The 24,122-nt window shown below is 46.9% G+C and overlaps 1 protein-coding gene across 1 annotated transcript; it reads left to right on the forward strand.

Moving 5' to 3' along the window:
• The first annotated feature begins 8,299 nt into the window (after window positions 1-8,299).
• Window positions 8,300-15,343, forward strand: LOC148659690 (carbonic anhydrase 4-like). Its single transcript, XM_088637507.1, has 9 exons — window positions 8,300-8,346; window positions 8,994-9,048; window positions 10,054-10,095; window positions 10,270-10,440; window positions 11,884-12,032; window positions 13,223-13,312; window positions 14,047-14,119; window positions 14,209-14,372; window positions 14,860-15,343. Exons 2-9 carry the CDS (start codon window positions 8,994-8,996, stop codon window positions 15,043-15,045), a joined length of 930 nt encoding a protein of 309 aa, XP_088493633.1. The 5' UTR covers window positions 8,300-8,346; the 3' UTR covers window positions 15,046-15,343.
• Window positions 15,344-24,122: the final 8,779 nt, after the last annotated feature.

The following is a 24,122-nucleotide window of genomic DNA, read 5'->3' on the forward strand; positions in this document are numbered from 1 at the left end:
CAGAGCAGCTCCAGACTCAGTGAGGGGATCTGGAACAGGGGCTCCCAGCACTGGTCCTGGGGGGCCCACGTGTCTTCTGTTCCTCCTGTTCCACTGACAGTTCCCATTGCTGGCTGTGGCACAGCAAGCCGAAATTCCGCTGGTCACCACTAGAGGGCCTCACAGAACCAGGAATTCGGCTCAGCGCTCGTCTCCCTGTCAGCTGCGTTGGAATCGGGGTAAATGCAGTTGACAGAAACGGTGATGAAAAGGTCCGTCAACGACTTGTTTTTCAGTTTAGTCACCAAAGACGAAGCGCTCACGTAAATAATCCACAATGATGGCGACAAAGACGAAATTCCTCTGCAATTTTTGTTCGAGGGAATTAAGACGAGATGAACTGACCTGTCTTGAGTCAAACTCGCGCAGAAATTAAATTCCCTCACACGCACAGTTTCAGCGTTTGCGCGCCTGCTTTCTGTCCGGTGGATGGCAGGCGAGCTGTGACGTGTGACGAGTACACTCCCAGCGGGGCCTCAGGGCTGCCGCTGTGCGAGAACCGCGAGTATCGGGGTGTGCCGCTTTCTCTCCTCTCTCCTCTTTTTTTTCTTCCTCAAATTCCCGGCCAGTCTTTTCCACACCTCGTGTGATGCATTCTTCTCGTTTCTTCATGGATTGGTACCCAGATAAAAAAAATGAGGTGTACACGTAGCGCTCGTTATATCAAGTATTAAAACTGCAGCAGCCGGCTGAGAAAAAGCTCAGCCGCGGGGACGCAAGAAATCCCTGTGGTTCTCCGCGCCTTCAGCTGGGAGGAAAAGACCTGGAGTCTGACAGGGCGTCATACAGCAAAACACACAGCAGATCAGCAGAACGCGGCTACACTTACAGTAAAGAGCCGAAATCTACAAAACCCAGCTGCAGAGTCTCACACCGTGCGAGTGATCTCCGATATCTTCTAAATCAAATCCTGAAAGCAGAACAAAGTCCATTTTCTAAACCTCCAGAATAATGAGCAACACCCCCACCCTAATAAAAAATACACAACACATTTCATAGTTTTTCACCAGCAAAATAAATGAAAACTTCACAAAGAGGCTTATATCAAATGAAACATAAGAAAACTAAAACAAAAAATAAAAACAACTACAAAAGTAAATGCCCACCAAAAAAAAGCCTTAAATATCATGTTCTTACCTTGTAAGACATGAGGAAACGGCTGAAATATACTGTATTGACTGCATGTTTCGTCATCCTGAGCTCAGGGAAAACTGAAGTCTAATGGGTTTAGATTGCTGTCGTTCATTTGGGTTGTTACTTTCCTCAGAGCTTGCTCTGTAAGGGGAGCCTTTGCTTGTCTCCCTTCTTTGTTTACTTATCAGGTAATGATCAGTTTGATTGGTATCAGTGGTCCTCACACCTGGAGGCTAGACAGGTGTTCTTTTCCTGCCTAACAGCAATAAAACCCCTCTCTAGTACTGCCTATGCTTGCCTTTGTGATTGCAATAGCTATTATTCCTTTTTATTATGTTTTCATAATTTTCATACATTTTCTGGGTACGAGATTAATACCCTTCACATAAAATGAGGTAGATGTTTTTTTATATTTCTTCATTTTTTCTCATGTTTTTATCCAAGCTAGTAGACAAACAGGACAAGGTCTTCAAGCCTTTTCAGCTTTCCTACTGGGCCACAATTTGAAAATGAAAATGATCTCTGAAGATATAAATGTTGTTGTTTTATTTTTCAATATTTCTGTCCGGTGAGTGGACATAGTAAGACATATAAGACATGTGATGGTTTGCACTCGATGCCCAAGGGGTAAAAAAGAGTGTAACATTACAAAAACAACCTTATGCATAATCATATGAGTAATGTTCATCATCTTCATCATGATATAAAAAGTAGCTTATTATTCTACTGTGGCTTGTTGTGAACACGATGTGCTTCTTTCAGGCTTCCATCTGCATTGAGATCTTGTGTCTGAATGTAAATGAGTAATCAGGATAATTTAACTTTAAATTTGGATCATGAAAAATATATTTCACACATACTGTACTTTAGTGGCTTTAAAGCCATACGGTCTCATACATAATATATACCTGATGTACATACAGTAGATGGTAGTGGTAGCTAAATATATAAAAAAGTACACAGTATTTCACCATCCTCATAAATATTTTATACATCAAAGTCTTCAATTCTGTAACGTGCCGTGGCTGTTTTGGAAATGGTTTGATGAGCTTGTTCTAACCATATAAAGTTTATATACTTCATTAAACACTATAATGTTTTATCCATTTTTAAGAATATGTAATAGTAATATGGAACTGTGTAGCTCAAGAAAGTTTGGTAGTAACAATATCTCTTGTGGATATTTTTGGAAACTTTCAGATGTTCATTTTTAAAAAATGTTTATTGTTCTTAGATTGTTATGGACATTGAAATAATCACAGACTGTAATGTAGCACCCTGCACACAACTGTCAGTTTAGTGCAGTGGTTAAATCAAGCAAGTGTTCTTCGGAGTATTGCGGTTCAAGACCTGATTGGGATGAGCCTTTTTTTTCTATGTTTTTTGCATAGCTGGATGTATAAAATAGTTTATTATTATAGCTTATTGTTAATGAGATGTGCCTCTTTCAGGTTTACATCTGCATTAAGAAAATCTATATTTTTTCTTAATTACATTTTCAGCAAGAAGTGGTCAGCAATCAATTTATCTTTAAATTTGGATTCCGAAAAATATTTCACATAATATATGTAGTGGCATAGAAACCATACTGAATCATACTGTATATATAGTATATTTATACAGTATGCAAACACACTGCTGTTCATTGCCATGTGTTTTATTACTGTTTTAGTATATCTGTGGATCTGGTTTAATGGGAGTTCCGTGTGTGGAACAGCGGGAGGCAATACCAGGCGAGGGCGGGGCTGTATGTTGATTATACTATGAATGAGTCCCCGAAGCATATCGTCCAAGTTTCGGAAATATAAAAGAATAAACTTTTGTTGAGTTTGCATGAGTGAAAAGGATACCTATTTTTCGAGCCATGTACTGCTTGCAAAGTAGCTGATTTTGAAAAGCAGCCAATTTCACTTGAAGAATTTAACATTTGACTGTACTGTAGCTCTGAGCTGTCTTCTGAGCTGTGTGGTGATTAACGAGAGTCCTTGCATGAAACTTCGATGGATTAGAAGTTGATAAAGAAGGAAATACTAAGAAATATCAAATTTCTACCTCACTGAGACGCTGGTCATTGTGTTCCCGATCAAGACCAATACAGTCCTGGACACCAGGTGTCAAAACCATGCACATTTATTTGCCCTCTGTGACAGTATCTATGAGAGACATTAAATGAGAACGCCCATGTTGTTACACACAGGTGACAGAATGAGAGGAGTTTCCACACACTGATGGTCAGCAGGGCTGCTGTCTTGTGACTCAGCAGTCAGAAGGTTTATCTGATGATGGCAGTGTGGGGTCACACAGCACCAGAGTGTTCATATTGATACAAACAGGTGTTACAAAAACTGTGAAAATTCCAAAAAAGACACCCGTTTTTTTTTCAATAAGATCTAAGGTCATAACCCAAGGAGAGAGAGTTGAGTCTCTTAGTAAGAAAAACATGCTGCTCTCTGTGATCTGTTTCCCAGCAGCTCCCAGGCCACAGGGGTCAGTGCTGAGCAACTGACCCTCCAGGATTAACCCTGATCTGATAGGAGGGTCAGACTGAGAAACAGAGCCACTTCCCTTCAGGACAAACAAAACTGGTTTTGTTGGTTCAGCAAAGACAGAAGAGCTCACAGCAGTTGAACACATCTTCATTATGATTAGGTCTAAGGAGACTTTACTCGACAGAACTCTTCACTAGATACACCAATGCAACACCAAGTGGCACTATAAACCCCTTTATAAACCAAACTAGAACAAATCAACCTCATGTGAGAAGGTGACTCTGAGTCCTCTAACAATTAATTAATCCATTATAAGAACCTGAACAAAAATAGAGGCCTTAACACTCTCCAGTGACAACAGAAGACACAGCAGTCCTTAGGTGTGTATGTGTGACAACAGGAGGGACAGGAGTCCACAGGTGTCATTCTGGTCTCTCTCCCAAAATTACCTTGAGCGTAAGGCTCCTCTGTTCCTCACCTCACACACTGGCTGATACTGACACGGAGACTCATGGTAGAACCAGCAGGAACTGTGCATTGAGAAACCTGTGAACAAGTGACCGAGTCCACTTTCCTTCGGTGGTCTGGACAAGAACATCCATCCATTTTCTAACCATTTCTTCCAGTTCAAGGTCTAAGGGAAGCCGCAGAATATCCCAGTAGGCAACAGTAGCAAGGCACCAGAACACACACAGAAACACAGACAGACTCACACTCACACCAGGCCCACTTTCCCCAGAAGCCAATTAACCTACCAGCAGGTCTTTTGACATATACTGTATAGTACCCCAGGAACTGAACAAAGGGACCCCAGCGATGTGAGGAAGTATTATTAACCACTTTGATGTCCTTCCTGCATGGAACATTTAAACACAAAAAATACAATAATTTTGCTAATCAAATTGACTGCTTCTCCAAACCACACGGGCCTTTGAGCACTTCTGAGAAACAGCCTGTGTGGCCTTTAGGCTTTCCAAAGAATACAAATCATACTGTCATCTTCATGAGAAGTGAGAACTGTTTTAGATAAATAGGCAGAGACATCTGCATGACATTAAAGGCCCTTACAGATCCCCCTTTAATCACATCTTGAGACACTAGGAGACTATGTGTCTATGTAAGAGTGTACATATGTCACAGACACCATCAGACACTTCTGAAGAGCTCTGGACTGACCATCCCAGAGACCTGCTCCATCACACACTGAGACTCTGGACTGACCAACACCAACTTCTGAAGAGCTCTGGACTGACCATCCCAGACACCTGCTCCATCACACACTGAGACGAGCTCTATAGAGACCAATACTTCTGAGCTGGAGTTCTGAAAGCTCTGAGAAAACTAGAAGGGTAAAAACGTTTTTCCTACAGTTGTTGTTGTTTCTCTTTCTGATTCAGAACACTATCTGAAGCTAAATGAGTCAGAATAAATAATAATCTATAGGGTTTTAACAACTCTGAAAGAACCTCAGTAACAGTGTTATGTCTACAGTCCTATTATATTGTTTCCTGTAAAAGGTTTCTCTGTTATCTCCTCTCTCTCATTGTGTCTCCTGTCTTTTTGTTAGTTTATTACTGAGGGATTCTCTGTGATCTCCTCTCTCTCTTTGTCTCATCATGTCTCCTGTCCTCTCTCTCTCTGGGGAGACTCTTGGCTCTGCTCTGCTTGCTGTGAGAGATCACTTGTACTGAGAATCAGTAAATCTCCAGTCATTCACACTCCTGTCTGCAGTGAATTACTCACCTTGAAGTCCAATGTGTACAAGCCTCACCTGCGTTCATTCCTGATCTGACATCCATGCATTTTAAACAATCGTCTGTTGTGTGTGACATTTCAGAAAAAACAACAAGGCGAGGATAATATTATCAGGAATCGCCACTGTGTCTATAGTTCAAATACTGTACATAGGCAATGGTCACTTCTAAACACACATTCATGGTAATAACACAGGGTTACCAGAGCTGTACTCAGACTATAAAAGCTTCCTGCAAAACTGCTTGGGTTAAGAGCTCTATACGGGACACCTTGTATGTGTCTTCTTTAAGGTTCTCAAACCTTCTCGAGTGGGTATCATAGCACGTGTGGTGCAGAGCAGTGGCTCTGTGGCTAGGGATCTGTGCCTGTGGCTGGAAGGTTTCAAATTCCATGGCCGGCAGAGGAATCCTTCTCCAAGGCCCTTAACCCCAACTGCTCCTGCGGTGCTGTATACATGGCTGACCCTGTGCTTTGACCCCAAGCTTCTCTCTCTCCACCTGTGTGTCTCATAGAGAGCAAGCTGGGGTCTGTGAAAAGAAAAATTCCTAATGCAAGAAATTGAATAGGGCTAATAACGTGATCTTAGCTTATACTTAGAGTAAAGCCACAGTCTGTCTCTTGCATTACCACAGACATTGTTTTTAGGGGTGAGAGACTCTTGCAATTGAATTTCATACCTGACCTGACTTGACCTGGGTTCATTCCTGATCCGGGATTATTTAGGAATACCTAATCAGAAATAGTCACTGTGCCACGTGTGGAAGTATGTTCTATAGATTTGAAGCACATGCCATTGTCACTCATACCCTTTCATGGTAATAACACAGGGTGAGCCCTCTGGTCACAGTTTGAACTGCTCTTCCCCAACATTTCCTCTGCTGTCCTCTAGCTTGTGTCTCACTGTTTATTATAAAGAATTCAGCTGGGTTGATCAGTGTGGAACACTCCCTTCACACTAAAGAGGCTCAGTTCCTGCAGCCTGTCAGTGGGGGACACTCCGTTCAGACTAAAGAGACTCACTTCCTTCAGCCTCTCAGTGTTGGACACTCCCTTCAGACTAAAGAGACTCAGTTCCTCCAGCCTGTCAGTGTGGGACACTCCCTTCAGACTAAAGAGACTCAGTTCCTCCAGCCTGTCAGTGTGGGACTCTCCCTTCAGACTAAAGACACTCAGTTTCTTCAGTCTGTCAGTGGGGGACACACTCTTATGACTAAAGAGACTCAGTTCCTTCAGTTCCTACTCTAAAAGGTTTACCGGATGTCCTGCAATTTCCACACCACATCTTGTCCTGTTTCCACAGCTGGGTGGGGTAGTTCAGGTGACCTGAGGGGGTAATTTACTGCAGGATGGGGGTGAGATCACTGATGCAGCTCCGCAGGGTGCAGCGAGCTCTGGCTGGGGCTGACTGAGAGTGTGGTGTCAGTGCTTCTGTGGAAAGCAGGAGGCCTGCGGTTCTGTCTTCCCTGGGGTTTTATCTGATGACAAACCCTGTGGGTTTCCATGGAAACATCAGTACGCAGATAAGAGCTCACTTCTCTGGTTTCTCCAATCGCCACCTGCAGGGAAAAGATCGATCGCTGGTCCATTTCCTTTTCAAACCTGAGAGCTGAATTCTCCTCTCCGAGACGAGGCAGGGCAGACTCTGTTAGAGAGTCACGGCGCCACCCTGCTGTCCACACAGGAGAGGGGGCTGTTTCATGTGACCCTGGGGACGAGGGAGAGCTGCCTGTAGTAAGGTGTCTATCCCAGCAAGCAACGGGCACAGGGCAGGGTACACTCCGGACAGGACGCCAGTCCATCACAAGGCACACACACACCCTGACACCAGGGCCAATATCCTACCAGTGTGTCTTTGGACTGTGGGAGGAAACACATAGGAACATGGGAAGAACATGCAAACTCCACGCAGACAGCACCCCAGGAGCTGAACCCCAGGACCTCAGCGCTACAAGGCGCCCATGCTCACCACTGCTCAGTGCCTGTGGTCTAGCTGCTCTTTCGTCTGTTCAGTTCCAGCTTCGTCCTGCTGTCTCCCCTCCTGGGTGATTGGAAATCAGATCCGGGGAATCTGCAGAGCCATCAGGTGCGCCTGAGTTATCTGGAAAGTCTGGGAGCACTTATCAGGGTCGAATCACACAAGCACCAGTGCAGAAGCTCATCAAGATGAGAACGACACAGCTGTGAAGATGGAATCAGAGAAGACAGGAGACTGACCCCTGACAGATTCACCCCCGGCCCATGTCTTACAGCTGTAGGCTGGGCTAAGGCTCTCCAGGACCCTTGATTGGGGCTCAAGGCTCTGCTTTCCGGCTCTGAGATAGAGACCGAGTGAGTCTTGCGTGGACTGTGAGCCCGGCGGACTTCTCCAGAGTAAACCGGAGGACACGAGGGCCAACCACAGGACAGTGTGTTTAATAACGAGTGTAGTGGGAGTGTGGAACAAGCTGCCCAGCCCTGTTGTTGAAGCCGATACCCTGGCCTCTGTCAGGACACAACTGGGTGAAACACTCCAGTCAGGCCAGGAGGCTTTTCTTTACGCGCAGGGTGGTGGGAGTGTGGAACAAGCAGCCCAGCCATGATATTGAAGCTTCCAGATCAATTACTTACTAACTACCAAACAGGCCAGATAGGCCGAACAGCTCTTCTCATTGAAAGCGATTCTAAGGACTTTCAACCTTGCATACAAAACCACGGCTCGCATTAGTCTCACTCTCCTCTCTGAGGTTTCTCAGTGTGGCTCTGAGGTTTGACACACTCCACCCAGCAACACTGGTGTGACCCATCCTCCTGTGGATGCTATCTCCCATCTCCGATGGCCTCTCGCAGACGGGTCTGTGTGTGATTGGCTGTCTGCAGGGTTTAAGAACGGTACAGCCCACAGACGGGCTCACAACGAGCGCTGAGTGAGTGGGCACATCGACACCACAGAGTAAGTGTGTCTCCTTTCATCTGCTGTCTCATCTACCACAATCTCACTGGGCTTTACTGCACTGTACTGTGTTTTTACCACAATCTCACTGGGCTTTACTGTACTGGACTGTGTTTTTACCACAATCTCACTTGGCTTTACTGCTCTGTACTATGTTTTTACCCAGATCTCACTGGGCTTTACTGGACTGTATTGTGTTTTTACCACAATCTCATTGGGCTTTCCTGCACTGTACTGTGTTTTTACCACAATCTCACTGGGTTTTACTGGACTGTGTTTTTACCCTGATCTCACTGGGCTTTCCTGCACTGCCTTGTGTTTTAACTCTGATCTCACGGGGCTTTACTGCACTGTACTGTGTTTCTAACACAAACTCACTGGGCTTTACTGCACTGTACTGTACTTTTACCACAATCTCACTGGTCTTTACTGCACTGTACTGTGCTTTAACCACACAATAACAGAGTAGATCTTACCACAGTACCTGACAGAAAGTCTCAGTGTTGTGTGTGGCTGTGTAGGTTGCTGTATTGCCCTGATTGGACTGGGGCTCGTCTGTGTTCAGTGACCAGCTGTGTGTTAAAGACGCAGGTGTGCTCAGGGATACAGACTCTCTCCGCTCATCTCTGTCTGGTTTTCTCTAACAGATGGATGTGTTTCTCCTCCTGCTGTGTCTGGGGGTGCTGTCCTCAGTGAGAGCCAGTGAGTATAATTCTCACTCCTCCTGCTCCTTAGATCCTGAGCTGGAACTGAAGCTCTGCTGTGGTTCAGGGTGATATACATCTCTTTGAGTATTCAATCAGCAATCTAATTAGACACAATCTCAGAGCAGTTTCAGTCTAGTTTATCTGCCACAGGCGCAAGCGCAATGAGATGCTTATTTGCATGTAGGCTCCAATACAAAGACATTGAGGAAACACCAACTTCAACACACAACAACAGCAGCAGCAACAACAAAGCTGAATAACACACAGATAAAAGGCAGCAGCAACCAGTGTGCAGTTGTAGAGTCACTATAGAATTAGACAAGCTGATATCCTGAGGGAAGAAGCTGTTTCTGAGTCTGGAGATCCGTGTCTTTATGCTCCTACAGTATAACACTTACCAGAGGGCAGGGGAGAGAATAGTGAGACTAATGTCTGGGATAGAGGGGAGCTGTGCTCCAGTGATGGACTGGGCCAAACTGATCACCCCTTTGACACCTTCCAGTCAGACATCGAGCTGCTGCCAAACCACACTGTGATCCCACAGGTGATCCCACACTCTCAACAGAGCACCTGCAGACTGGAGTAAGAATACCTGAAGATAGAGAGATCACAGAGAATCCCTCAATAATAAACACACAGCAGGACAGGAGACACAGGGAGAGAGAGGAGATCACAGAGAATAATAATAAACACTCACTCCCTCAGTCAAATCCCTCAGTAATAAACACACACAACAGGACAGGAGACACGATGAGAGGGAGAGGAGATCAGAGAGTCTCTCAGTAATAAACACACACAACAGGACAGGAGACACACAGAGATGAGATCTCAGATATTATCTCAGTGATAAACACACACAACAGGACAGGAGACACAATAAGAGAGGAGATCACTGAGAAACCTTAGTAACAGGATGGGAGGTGTAATTCTGAGTGTCGTTAGAAAGCAGGAAACTGGTTGTCCTGAGAATTTGCCTCTTGTAACACTCTCTGTCTTTCAGAATCTCATCAGTCTCACTGGTGCTACCATCGCGGGCAGTGTGGTAAGACACTGGAGTGAATCATCTAATCAATAATATCCTGATTAATGATTGATTAAGGAATGCTCTGATTAATGACCCTGATTGATGATTGGTTAAGGAATGGCCTGACTGGAGACAGGAGTCTCCTGTCTACACAACCGATCAGTGTACACAGGCACTGTGTCCCTGTTACAGGACCTTCTGCCTGGGTGTCCAGGCCTATTGGTCACTGCAATGGGCAACGTCAGTCTCCTGTGGACATCAGGACCTCCAGAGTGACCACTGACCCCTATCTGACTGATCTGACCTTCAATGGGTACAGAGAGAAGAACATCATGAGAGAGCTGACCAACAACGGACACACAGGTAACACTGACACACACACTGACTGAGACAGCGAGAGACTGACTGAGACAAATACTAACAAAGACAGTGTGTGACTGGGACAGTGACAGGAGCAGTGCGTGACTGGGACAGTGACGGGAGCAGTGTGTGACTGGGACAGGACAGTGACAGAGTAGTGTGTGACTGGGACAGTGACGGGAGCAGTGTGTGACTGGGACAGTGACAGGAGCAGTGAGTGACTGGAACAGTGACAGGAGCAGTGAGTGACTGGGACAGGACAGTGACAGAGTAGTGTGTGACTGGGACAGTGACGGGAGCAGTGTGTGACTGGGACAGGACAGTGACAGAGTAGTGTGTGACTGGGACAGTGACGGGAGCAGTGTGTGACTGGGACAGTGACAGGAGCAGTGAGTGACTGAGACAGTGACGGGAGCAGTGAGTGACTGGGACAGGACAGTGACGGGAGCAGTGTGTGACTGGGACAGGACAGTGACGGGAGCAGTGAGTGACTGGGGCAGTGACGGGAGCACTGTGTGACTGGGACAGTGACAGGAGCAGTGAGTGATTGGGACAGTGACTGGAGCAGTGTGTTAGACTGGGACAGGACAGTGACAGAAGTAGTGTGTGACTGAAGCAGTGTGTGACTGGGACAGTGACAGGAGCAGTGAGTGACTGGGACAGTGCCAGGAGCAGTGAGTGACTGGGACAGTGATGGGAGCAGTGTGTGACTGGGACAGGACAGTGACAGAGTAGTGTGTGACTGGGACAGTGACGGGAGCAGTGTGTGACTGGGACAGGACAGCGACGGGAGCAGTGAGTGACTGGGACAGTGACAGGAGCAGTGTGTGACTGGGACAGTGACAGGAGCAGTGAGTGATTGGGACAGTGACAGGAGTAGTGTGTTAGACTGGGACATGACAGTGACAGAGTAGTGTGTGACTGAGGCAGTGACGGAAGCAGTGTGTGACTGGGACAGGACAGTGACAGAAGTAGTGTGTGACTGGGACAGTGACGGGAGCAGTGAGTGACTGGGACAGTGACAGGAGCAGTGTGTGATTGGGACAGTGACGGGAGTAGTGTGTCACTGGGGCAGTGACGGGAGCAGTGTGTGACTGAGACAGTGACGGGAGCAGTGTGTGACTGGGACAGGACAGTGACAGAAGTAGTGTGTGACTGGGACAGTGACGGGAGCAGTGTGTGACTGGGACAGTGACAGGAGCAGTGTGTGATTGGGACAGTGACGGGAGTAGTGTGTCACTGGGGCAGTGACGGGAGCAGTGTGTGACTGAGACAGTGACGGGAGCAGTGTGTGACTGGGACAGTGACGGGAGCAGTGTGTGACTGGGACAGGACAGTGACGGGAGCAGTGAGTGACTGGGGCAGTGACGGGAGCAGTGAGTGACTGGGACAGTGAGAGGAGCAGTGATGGGAGACATCCTGGCTCTCTCTGGCTGTGTGTCTCAGTGCAGGTGACCCTGCGGCCAGGGGCGGGGGTCAGTGGCGGGGGGCTCTCTGGCCAGTACTCCGCTGTCCAGTTCCACTTCCACTGGGGAAACTCTGCAGACTTCCCCGGCTCCGAGCACCTGCTGGATGGCCAACGCTTCCCCATGGAGGTGAGGGGACAGCGCGGGGTTGTGTGACTGTGTCCAGGCTTGTGTCACTGTTTCCAGGCTTGTGTCACTGCCACAGGCTTGTGTCACTGCCACAGGGTTGTCTTACTGCCACAGACTGTGAGGGGCGATGGAAAGCTTTCTTCCATACTGACCGGTGATACAGGTGTCCCTCAGGGCTGTGTGCTTGGTCCCCTGCTGCTCTCCTTGTTTACCCACGACTGTGAGGCCAGACGCAGCTCCAGCTCCATCTGCAGGTATGCTGATGACACTGCAGTACCATCATCAGCCGAATCGCCAGTCAGGATGAGACGGCCTACAGGGATGAGGTCAGGACCCTGGTGGAGTGGTGCCTCGACAACAATCTCTCCCTCAACGTCGGCAAAACCAAAGAGCTGCTTCAGAAAGCAGGCTGGGGACCACACCTCTAGACATGGTTCTCAGCTTCAGGTTCCTGGGTACCTTCATTGCTGATGATTTAAGGGGGTCCCAGTGTGTAACTGGAGCTACAGAGAAGGAGCAACAGCACCTTTACTTCCTCAGACTGTTGAAAAAATGGATCTGCCTTCAGGTGTCCTTGCTCCAGTCTGCTCTCTGTTGGGAGCGTGCTCATGTGTGGGGTTACAGTGTGGTTTGGCGGCAACTCGTTGTGTAAGCAGAAGGCGTGACAGGGGGTGACCACTGGGTCACACTGACGGGTTTTTTTTTCCTCACACTACTTGTGTCACTTTTTTGAAAGATGTGCAGTATGTTATTTAAATTGTTGTTGGTGCTGCTGCTGTTCTGTGTTCATGTTGTTAATGATTCCTCTCTAATGTCTTTGTATTGGAGCCTACAATGCAAATAAGCATCTTGTTGCGCTTGCGCCTGTGGCACATAAACTTTACTGAACTGTTTCCAGTGTTGTGTTACTGACACAGGGTTGGGTTATGGCCACAGGTTTGTGTTGCTGTTTCCAGGCTTGTGTCACTGCCACAGGCTTTTGTTACTGCTACAGGCTTTTGTTACTGACACAGGCTTGTGTTACTGTTTCCAGGATTGTGTTACTGTTTTCAGTGTTGTGTTATTGTGTTGTCACGTATTCAGTGCTGTGTCACAGTGTTGTGTAAGAGCTGTGTTGTGTTACTGTTTTCAATGTTGCGTTACAGCATTCAGTGTTGTGTAAGTGCTGTGGTGCTGTGTTGTGTTATCAGCTGCACATCGTCCATGTGAAGAAGGGGAAGAGTTTGCCTGCAGCTCTGGCTGATCCTGAGGGCATCGCTGTCCTGGGCTTCTTCATAGAGGTCAGTACTGAGAGAGAGAGACAGGACACTGAGAGAGAGACAGGACACCCTGAGAAAGAGAGACAGGACACAGAGAGAGAGAGGACACTGAGAGAGAGAGACAGGACCCTGAGAGAGGGAGAGACAGGACACACACAGAAAGAGAGAGACAGGATACTGAGAGAGAGAGACAGGACACAGAGATAGAGAGAGACAGGACACAGAGAGAGAGATAGGACACACACACAGAAAGAGACAGGACACAGAGAGAGACAGGACACACAGAAAGAGACAGGTCACAGAGAGAGAGAGACAAGACACACAGAGAGAGAGATACAGGACACAGAAAGAGGACAGAGAAGACACAGGGAGGACAGACAGAGACAGGACAAATAGAAGAGAGAGACAGGACAGAGAGAGGACAGTCATGATAACAGAGAACTGATAGTGAACGTCTCAAATAACGTTCTGTTGTTCTTTGTAGTAAATTTCTGTAAATGTCTTCCTAATTGTTATTTCTTTGGAAACGTGTGGTTCATCTGTCAAGCCAGCAGAGCTGTCTGGTTGAGCCCCCGTGTCCAGTAGAGGGCAGTGTTCCTGCAGGGAGATGAGTCTGCAGGCTCTCTGCTCCTGGGGGGCCCCAGGGTCACTGTGTGTGTCCAGTGGCGCTGTCCAGTCCAGTGACCAGCTGATCTCAGACATGTGGAGCTGAAGACCACAGACTGGGGCTGACCTGCCTGTCTTTGGGTTGCTAGGCGACAGAGGCAGGTGGCACTCCCAAGGGCTGGAAGACACTGACGTCACTCCTGAAGGAGGTCACTGGGACAGGTGAGTCAGGAGAGGAGTGTCCAGCCAGTGAGGGTCCATCAGTGAGTGCTCTCGGTTAAGGATGCGTCTCTCTCTCGTGTCCCCCACAGGCTCCAATAAGAGACTGGCTCTGTCCCTCTCCCTGAACGACCTGCTGAGGGGGGTGGACCGATCCAAGTTCTTTCGCTACAGGGGGTCCTTGACCACCCCTGACTGTAATGAGGCTGTGGTATGGACCGTGTTCCAGGAGCCTGTGAGGGTCAGCAGAGATCTGGTGAGAGGCAGGCGGACGTGTGTGTGTGTGTGTGTGTGTGTGTGTGTGTGTGTGTGTCTTAAACATGTTTGTATTGAGCTGTAAGTGTCCAGTCAGTCTGTATTAACCCCTCTGTCTCTCAGTGCAGTGTTAATGTACTGGAGTGTCCAGTCAGTGTGTCTGTATTAACCCCTCTCTCTCAGTGCAGTGTTAATGTACTGGAGTGTCCAGTCAGTGTGTCTGTATTAACCCCCCTCTCTCTCAGTGCAGTGTTAATGTACTGGAGTGTCCAGTCAGTGTGTCTGTATTAACCCCTCTCTCTCAGTGCAGTGTTAATGTACTGGAGTGTCCAGTCAGTGTGTCTGTATGAACCCCTCTCTCAGTGCAGTGTTAATGTACTGGAGTGTCCAGTCAGTGTGTCTGTATTAACCCCTCTCTCTCTCTCAGTGCAGTGTTAATGTACTGGAGTGTCCAGTCAGTGTGTGTATTAACCCCTCTCTCTCTCCAGATTGACCAGTTCACCACAGTCCTGCACTTGGCTGATGTTTATCGCCCTGTCCAGCCTCTGAATGGCCGCAGTATCTTCTCCTCCCCTGCTGTCGGGCTGGCCCTGGGTGCGAGCTCCAGGGATGGCAGCAGCCCTGCCCGGCTCTTAACCGAAGCTGAGGAGGAGCTGTACGTTCTGTCTGGCTAAGGGAACAGGGGGGCGTTGTTGAGAAAGTCATTGTTTTCACTCTACGTCTGCATCTGCATAAATATAACATCCACTCAGTAAGGTACAGGGGCTATGATGTCATTTGGGGATTGCATGATGTCATTATTGGAATATATGATGTAATATTGGAAGAACATATAATCATATCAGGACTTTCTAATGTCATGGTGGCACTGCTCTGTATGTGTCTGTCATCCTGCTTATTCTGTGTTTGAATAATTATTACTGTCGGATAATCTGTTTGAAACATTTAATAAATGCTGGTGCTTCTCTTCTCCATCTGATGTCTGTCGTTTATATTAGCGTGACTTTGTCCCCCTGCTGCTCTCCGGCGAGAATCAACCCAGGCCAGTCCAGAGTCTTCTCTCTACATCGAAGCTCGCAGTCACCCTCCCATGTCCAGAGACACACCCAGGACTTCAACACATTCACAGTTCAGCTACCTGCTTGTGCAGAGACCCGACAATCCCTATTTAGAGGCTGCCAGGACCCCCAGATCTCCCCCCAGCACTTGCCCTGTCTCATTCTCACCTGCTGACGACAACCTCACCTGTCACGCAGAAGAAGTTCCAGCTCCTCTGTGTCACTGCCCAGCCATTACTGGGTTCATCCTGGTGCCTCTGACAGGGAGTCTTCCTCGTGACTTCATCAACAGCCTTTAGATTCAGGGCTTTCAGCTGGAGCACAAGAGAGGAAACCAACTGGAAGTGCATCTAAAACTGAGAACAGGAAGGCATCCTTACACAGAGGGTGGTGGGAGTGTGTAGCAAGCAGCCTGGCCATGTTCTTGAAGCTGATATCCAGATTTCTTTCCAAAAAGAGCTGGTTGAGATCCTTCAGACAGGACAGGAGGCCACTACTGTACATGAAGGGTGGTGGGAGTGTTGAACAGAATTTGAGGAAGAATTATCTACCAGCAATGGAACAGGGCAGCTGGGCAGAACGGCCTCATCTTGTTTGTGACCGGTCTTGTTTTCTTATGAAATTGCACTGAGCTCCCGAGCAGGAGTGCTTTGCACACTTCTCTCAGAAAGCTGAAGACAGAAGCAAGACAAGATCTCTTCACGCCCTTCAGAATAAAGCTGCCCGCAAATCAGATAAGAGTTTGACACGTCAGGACATTTCTGCGATCAGCTGCGCTCATCTCAAACCGTTCCAGGAGATAAGAAGAGGAGCTGATGGTGGCCGAGGCACAGTGTGGGACACAGTCTCTCTCTCCACGACAGAATCACTCCACACGTCCCGGCCCGCCTGACCCACCAAGACCCGCTGACCCCGGACCTTCTGACCTCTGACCCCCCAATCGTCACCCTGAAGGGCAGCTCTGTGCAGGGAAGACCACTGCTGGGAATGAGCCTGAATAATGGCAGAGAGCTGTTTTTGGGACAGTCAATCCCATGTCCTTCTAATGTACATGCATACATGTATTCACAGATATGTGCAGACATATGTACGTACATGCAGAAATATGGACATACATGCATGCAAAATAAATACATGTATGTCCATATTACTGCATGTTTCTGCATGTAAACACCCACATACTGCACATATATAAATATACAGATATATACATGCATAAACAGTGTACACAAATATGTGCAGACATATGTACGTATATGCATAACAAATACACACATGTAAAGACACACATACATGCATAAATATATGGATATACACTATACATGCATATACAGTATACACAAATATGTGCAGACACTTGTACATTCATGCAAAACAAATCCACAGATGAAAACTCTCACACACGGACAAACATGCATAAATATACAGATGCATACATGCATATTTACATCCATTACACATATGCATATACATGCATTGTACATACAAGCACATACACACATGCTCAGTCACACACACATACTGTACACATGCCTGCATACTGTGCACATAAATACATACATGTAATAAAACTTTCCCACAAATAATGCCTACACACACACATATACTGTATATTATATAGACGTGTGTAGTGTGTCCAGCCTATAAATGAACATACATGTGTTTCACCGCTTCACATTCACTCAGAAGTGTGCCAGCAGGGGAGTTTTCATGGTGTTAAACAGCAGCTGGAGGTGCCTGTGCCTGATCCCTCTCCCGTCTCTCAGCGTGCACACATGAGCCAGCAGCTGTGTGCGATAAGCAGAGGACACGGTCGGTGCTTTCCAAGCTGCAACAACGAGAGGCTGTCTGAGACAACCCTAGCAGGCGGCCGCTAAATTCAGGGACTCCACAGTTCGATCACATCAGCGTCATCCGACAACAGTCGATTCCTACTGGAGGGCAGGAACGATATTCTCTCGGGAATCTGGGCTCTGCTCCGAGCGCTGTCTGCACCAGCTGAACCAGAGGCAGTCTGGGCAAAACAGCCTCTCACAACAGAGTGCTGGGGCAGCTAGCATGACACTGAGCCTCCTGTCTCCATAGCTCCTCCAATAGGAGGTGAAGGGCACTGAGCCTCCTGTCTCTACAGTTACTCTGAGAGGAGGTGAAGGGCACTGAGCCTCCTGTCTCCACAGCTCCTCCAATAGGAGGTGAAGGACATTGAGCCTCCTGTCTCTACAGCTACTCTGAGAGGAGGTGAAGGGCACTGAGCCTCCTGTCTCTACAGCTGCTCTGAGAGGAGGTGAAGGGCACTGAGCCTCCTGTCTCCACAGCTCCTCCAATAGGAGGTGAAGGACATTGAGCCTCCTGTCTCTACAGCTACTCTGAGAGGAGGTGAAGGGCACTGAGCCTCCTGTCTCCACAGCTCCTACAATAGGAGGTGAAGGGCATTGAGCCTCCTATCTCCACAGCTCCTCCAATAGGAGATGAAGAGCACTGAGCCTCCTGTCCCTACAGCTACTCTGAGAGGAGGTGAAGGGCACTGAGCCTCCTGTCTCCACAGTTCCTGTGTCCAGCAGTGGTTGAGGAGGGTCAGTGTTCTGTGTTCAGCAGTAGTTAGGAGGGTCAGTCCTCTGTGTCCAGCAGTGGTTGAGGAGGGTCAGTGTTCTGTGTTCAGCAGTAGTTAGGAGGGTCAGTGTTCTGTGTCCAGTAGTAGCTGGAAAGGGTCAGTGCTCTGTGTCCAGCAGTAGTTGAGGAGGGTCAGTCCTCTGTCTCCACTCACTGAGTAATATAATAAGGGATAGGATATGATAATTTTATCACTTTAAAGACTAAAACAGAGATGTGCAATGATAAACTGAGAAACGGAAATGGAGTTTCTGCAGACAGAATCTGTCTGAGATAATCATAGGATAGCATTCAAATTCTGGATCAGAACACTGAAGTTTGTTTAGAGCATAATTACTGAGGTGCAAGTTGGACATGGAGAATGTGGCTCACTATTTGACTGACAGTAATCAGTCAGGATTGAGGTGCACCTGGAGAACAGGGGTTCACTCTAGGAAAGTACACAATCCTCAGATGCTGGAGTCTTGCTCTCTAATGTTAACACAAACCACAGAACCTATTCCATCTGAAGTCCCGATCTGTGCATCTGAGCTTCGTTATTAGCAATAGCAACAGGTGTCCCACTCTGTATCTGAACTCTTTTAACACAAACCACAGCAGGTGTCCCACCTGGAGTCCTGATCTCTGTATCTGAGCTCTATTAACACAGACCACAGCAGGTGTCCCACCTGGAGTCCTGATCTCTGTATCTGAGCTCTGTTAACACAAACCACAGCAGGTGTCCCACCTGGAGTCCTGATCTCTGTATAACTCTATTAACACAAACCACAGCAGGTGTCCCACCTGGTGTCCTGATCGCAACATCTTATATGGGAATATAAAAATAGGTGGATTATTTGTGTTGTGTCTTTGTTTATCATCTGTTATGTCTTTTCATCTGAGCTCATGAGTATCACAGTAGTGAAAAGCACAATGTCTCCGTGTGTGTGTAAACTGAGAGTGTGTAGTGTGTGTGGAAAGAGAGCTCTGTGGGTTTCTGCAGTGTGTGTGGAGAGAGGTGTTCTGTGGTTACGTTGGGTCTCTGTGGAAGAGGTGGTCAGTGGGAGGGTGTGGGTGTGGGTAGTGTGTGAGGAAAGAGGTGGTTGGTGGGTGTTTGTAGTGTGTGTGGAAACAGGAGATCTTTGGTCTGTGGGAGGGTTTGTACTAATTACTGTGTCACTGCAGATCATATAAAGCCCAGAGTCTCCACCAGTGGACAGCAGAGCAGGAGTCTTGTGTCCAGTGCTCAGAAGAACGTGGGAAGTGTCAGTCCTCCGTGTCCAGTGAGAAGTTGGAAGGATGAAGATGCTTTTCTTGCTGCTTCTGTCTTGGAGCCTGATCCTGGACACCGAAGGTAAGAAGAGATTGAGCACCCAAAATTGTGATGAAGACTTGAGCCGATTTACTGTCTCTGTAGACTTACAGAAGTACGCTCACAGAGATCCTGTTCGTGCACAGCGTGTATATACTGTGTATACTGTACCATAGAGTCTATACACATTTTGAAGAGGCTGCTTAAAAAAAAGGGTAAGGTGATCATGATGATACATCATTTACTTCATCATTGTCTCGTTGAGGATGGTTAAAAGTGAAGAATTTTAACGAAGAGGTGTGGCAAAGTTGGCTCAGACCTGCTCTCTCAGCTCATTCCTTCTTCTCACCCTACACTTTCCACAGTCAGGCACTGGAGCACTCAGCCTGACTGACTCTCTCTTCCTTACTGACCCTTCAACCAGTCCTGCCATGACCCTGTCAATCACCAGACAGGTCCTTTTCATCACACAGCTGCCAGGTTCTCTCTCCACTTCACCATGGACATTCCCAGACCTCAAGGAATGTCCTTCACTGAAAGGCTTCAGAAACCTGGTCTCTTTTGTTGTGAAGGAAAAAGAATAAAACTGTCAACTGGAGGCAATTCAATCCTATCAACAGTTCTCTCGTCTGTGTGATTAACCCTCTGTCTCTCTCCAGTGTCCAGCTCTCCTCTGTCCAGGAGCTCTATAGTGGGTGGTGAGGATGCGAAGGAGGGACAGTGGCCCTGGATGGCTTATCTGACAATCTTGAAAGAGAAGGAGAATTTTTGTTTTCAGTGTGGTGGCTCTCTGATCAGTGATCACTGGATTCTCACTGCTGCACACTGCCTGGTACAGTGAGTATCTACAAGTTTACTTCACCTCTATTAACACAACCCACAGCAGGTATCTGAAGTCCTGATCTCTGCATCTGAGCTCTATTAACACAAACCACAGCAGGTGTCCCACCTGGAGTCCTGATCTCTGTATCTGAGCCATTTGGTAGATGGTAGCTGATTGACCCAGGATCATTTAGTCATTAGTAGTTAGCTAGTTAGTTAGTTAGTTAGTTAGTAGTTAGTTAGGAATCAGTGAGGATAGGGGTACACCTGGAGAATGGGTTTCACTGTTAGACTGACAGGAATCGGTGAGGATTGGGGTGCACATGGAGAAGAAGGGTTCACTGTTGGACTGACAGGAATCAGTGAGGATTGGGGTGCACATGGAAAATCGGGGTTCACTGCTGGACTGACAGGAATCAGTGAGGATTGGGGTGCTCATGGAGAATGGTGTAAATGATTAAGAGTGTAGAGTCGTGTTTAAGTTGTACAATCTTCATTTGCCTCATTTATAATCTTTTGGGACCAAGAATTTTAAGGAAGAGTCAGCAGTCTCATTAAAGTCTGAATATGTGCCAATATATTCAGCTTTAGTCCACACATTTCAAATCCAAAGTGAGTGGTTTCATGTCCTTGTGATCTACAAGGTCTGTCACACATCTCTTCAGAGACACACAGACACACACTCACAAAGAGGCACACTCAGACTGTGTAGTTGTTTCTCCCCGAGTACATTGATCCTCATCAAGACCACTAAAGATCTTAGGATATCCTGCAGCCAGGAAGTGAAGATAGTCTGCATCTATCCGTTAACTGTTGACTGTACAATACTTTTAGGGTGCTGTTTGTGTATAATATTATACAGTTATGGACAACACTTTATGGAAAACCATTTCTGCCATAGAAGAATCCATTCTGGGCCCAGATGAACAGGATCTCTTTAGTCTTGAATAGAGTAGAGTATGAAAACTTGATCTCTTTAATTTTGAACAGGCTAGATTAAGAAAGAACCTGAAATGTTCACATTCCCCAAAGCCTTTGACAAAGGCAAACCAGTGGACTTCTTCAGAATGACCAGTGATATGCAGGCCAGAGGACACGAGAAGACACTGCAGTGCAGAACAGGCCTTCCAGGAGCAAGTTTCCTTTGAGCGACAACTGGATCTGTAATTTTGCAGTTCTCAGTGTGTATTAATGGATTGGTGGTAGGAATTGATTTCATTATCTCATCCAGCTGTTTCTTGAAAAAGCCCGGGTACCTGAGTGCAATTAAAAGTCATCAGCTCATTCTGCCCTACTGTCTCCAGCACTCAGACGTCTTGTCAGCTGACTTGATCTTCTCTTGGCATCTGATTCTGATTTCTATCCTTATTCCCCGTGACCTCAGTGCTGCGTTTGACACTGCTCGCCTCAGTGTTTTTCGACACCCTTCTGAGATAATGTTTGGAGTTCCTGACACTGCCCTTCGATGGTTCCACTTTTACCTTGCTGATTGACGACTTGTTATCTCTCTTGGGGTTTCAGGGCTGAATTTGGGTTTGTTTGCTTAGTCTGGGTTTCCTCAGGGCTCGATACTGGGTCTCCTACCCTTCAGCATTAATTTCTTCCCACGTGGTGGGCTATTATTATCTACAAGGCGAAAGGAGACCCAATGGAGTGTAAAAACTATAAAAACTATAGAGGAATAAAACTTCTGGAACATGGATTGAAAATCCTGGAAAAAATTCTGGACAAGAGACTCAGGAAGATAGTCAGGATCCACAACTCACAATTTGGATTCTCAGCGGGGAAAAGCACAACAGATGCCATTTTTGTGATGAGACAGTTACAGGAGAAGACACTAGAGAAAGGGAAAAAGCTGTATGTGGCCTTTCTGGACTTGGAGAAGGCATATGACCGTGTGCCCAGAGAGGTGGTGTATTGGTGCTTGAGGAAGAAAGGAGTACCAGAAAGCATGGTGAAGTTAGTTCAAGCAACCTATAGAGATGCAACTACGAAGATGATAACACAACGGGGAGAGACAAAAGAGTTTGAAATAACAGTTGGAGTACACCAAGGATCAGCACTAAGTCCTTTCCTTTTCATAAACATTATTGACACACTGACAGAGGAGGTAAGAACAGAAGTGCCTTGGGAACTCATCTTTGCTGATGATGTGGCACTGATGGCAGACTCAGAAGTAGAACTACAGGAGAAAGTGTTCAAATGGCAGAGGAGTCTGGAAAAGGGTGGACTGAAAATGAATGCAGAAAAATCTGAAATAATGGTAATGGAGAGAAGAGGAGATACTATGACCAATGTTGAGGAGACAAATGGAGGAAAACTGAAACAAGTTGATGGCTTTAAATACCTTGGATCAAAACTGGTAAAGGGAGGAGAAACACTGGAGGCAGTAAAACAAAGAGTGAAAGCTGGATGGAACAAGTGGAGAGAAATAACTGGAATAATCTGTGACAGGAAAATTCCTAGAAAGTTAAAGTGCAAAATGTACAAGACTGTGATTAGACCTGTACTACTATATGGAGCTAAAGCTTGGCAGTTGGAAAGAGGGAAGAGAACTTGATGAGAAGAACTGAAATGAGGATGTTGAGATGGATTCTGCAGATTTCAATGAAGGACAAGATCAGAAATGAAGAAATCCGTAGACGATGTAGGGTGGTGGATGTGGTTGAGAAGATGCGAGAGGCGAGGTTACGGTGGTATGGACATATCATGAGGAGGGACGTTGAGGAAGTAACAAAGAGGGTAATGGAATTTGAGGTGGACGGTAACAGAGGAAGAGGCAGGCCTAGAAAGAGATGGATAGATTGTGTGAGAAAAGATATGGAGGTATGTGAAGTGAGTGAGGAAGATGTGCTCGACAGAGACAAGTGGAGAAGAGCAACCAAAGCAGCTGACCCCAGGGCAGTCTGGGACTAAGGCTGTGAAAAAGAAGAAGAAGAAGAAGAAGAAGAAGAAGAAGAAGAAGAGGTAGTGGTGGGCTATTAAGATCACATAAACTGAATTCTGATTTCAATGCTGATATGACTTAAATCAATATTCACACTAAACCTGACACTGATGTGGCTGTCTCTGCACTCTGTAATTACATCGCTGACATTAAAACCCTGGCTGACTCAAAATGTCCTTCATCTAAACTGCGACCACACTGTGGTCATGCTTCTCAGCTCAGCATGCTTCTGCCATCAGCTTCGTAAAGCTGGTGCAGTGATCTTATCTGCGGATGGCTCTGTACTTGATTTTCAAACTCAATTAAAGAACTTGGGTATGATATGTGATCCAGGCCTGACGATTGGCCCACGTTTGGAAAAGATTGCAGACACATCTCAGAAAGAATCGCTAGGCTACGTCCTATGTTGTCCTATGTTGTCTCCGCCTGTTGATTACTGCCACACCCTGCTCACTGAGTATCTATATCCACACCGAACAAACACTGTGGAAGACAAAACCCTGCTTTCCTTGAAGACACAGCTGGATGAGCCCTCTAGTGAGAAAAGGAGGCTCTTTTTTACACCAACACGCTCAGCCCTGTTGTCGATTTAGCACCTGCCCGGGCTGTTTGTGCCTCGGCTGACTGGACGTGCCCACTGTTCTGCAGATCAACACTGAATTACAACAGATTCACAGAAGTGCTAATTTACAGGGAACTGTGAGCTCAGCCTACTTCCTCGTGGTCTTGCGGTTGTGTTGAGAGTTACTCATTATCACTCTCGCAACGATAACGTGTCTCTTTCGCGATCAGATCTGATAAGCCGCTCGCTCTGATGAAGAGCAGACTGATGATCTGATTATCTGAGCAGCACTGCAGTGTGGTCTGAGCACACAGCTCTGTGGCACTCAAAGTGTTCCTGAAAGATCCAACATCTGCAGCTCATCTGTCTGCAATCACTCAAACAGTCCAGGTCAGGACTCTCCAGTCCTGGTCCTGGAGGGGTCAGTCGGTGTGTCTGCAGCAGGGTTGTCCAGTCCTGGT

Source organism: Lepisosteus platostomus, chromosome 6 (genome assembly GCF_059453375.1).
Source record: "Lepisosteus platostomus isolate fLepPlt1 chromosome 6, fLepPlt1.hap1, whole genome shotgun sequence".
Lineage (NCBI taxonomy): Eukaryota > Metazoa > Chordata > Actinopteri > Semionotiformes > Lepisosteidae > Lepisosteus > Lepisosteus platostomus.

Excerpts from the sequence above, each read along its gene's own strand:
- LOC148659690 (XM_088637507.1), top strand. The coding sequence starts at position 8,994 with ATGGATGTGTTTCTCCTCCTGCTGTGTCTGGGGGTGCTGTCCTCAGTG. Across the intron at positions 10,096-10,269 it reads CTACCATCGCGGGCAGTGTG|GACCTTCTGCCTGGGTGTCC; the intron begins GTAAGACACTGG and ends TCCCTGTTACAG. Across the intron at positions 14,120-14,208 it reads GAAGGAGGTCACTGGGACAG|GCTCCAATAAGAGACTGGCT; the intron begins GTGAGTCAGGAG and ends TGTCCCCCACAG.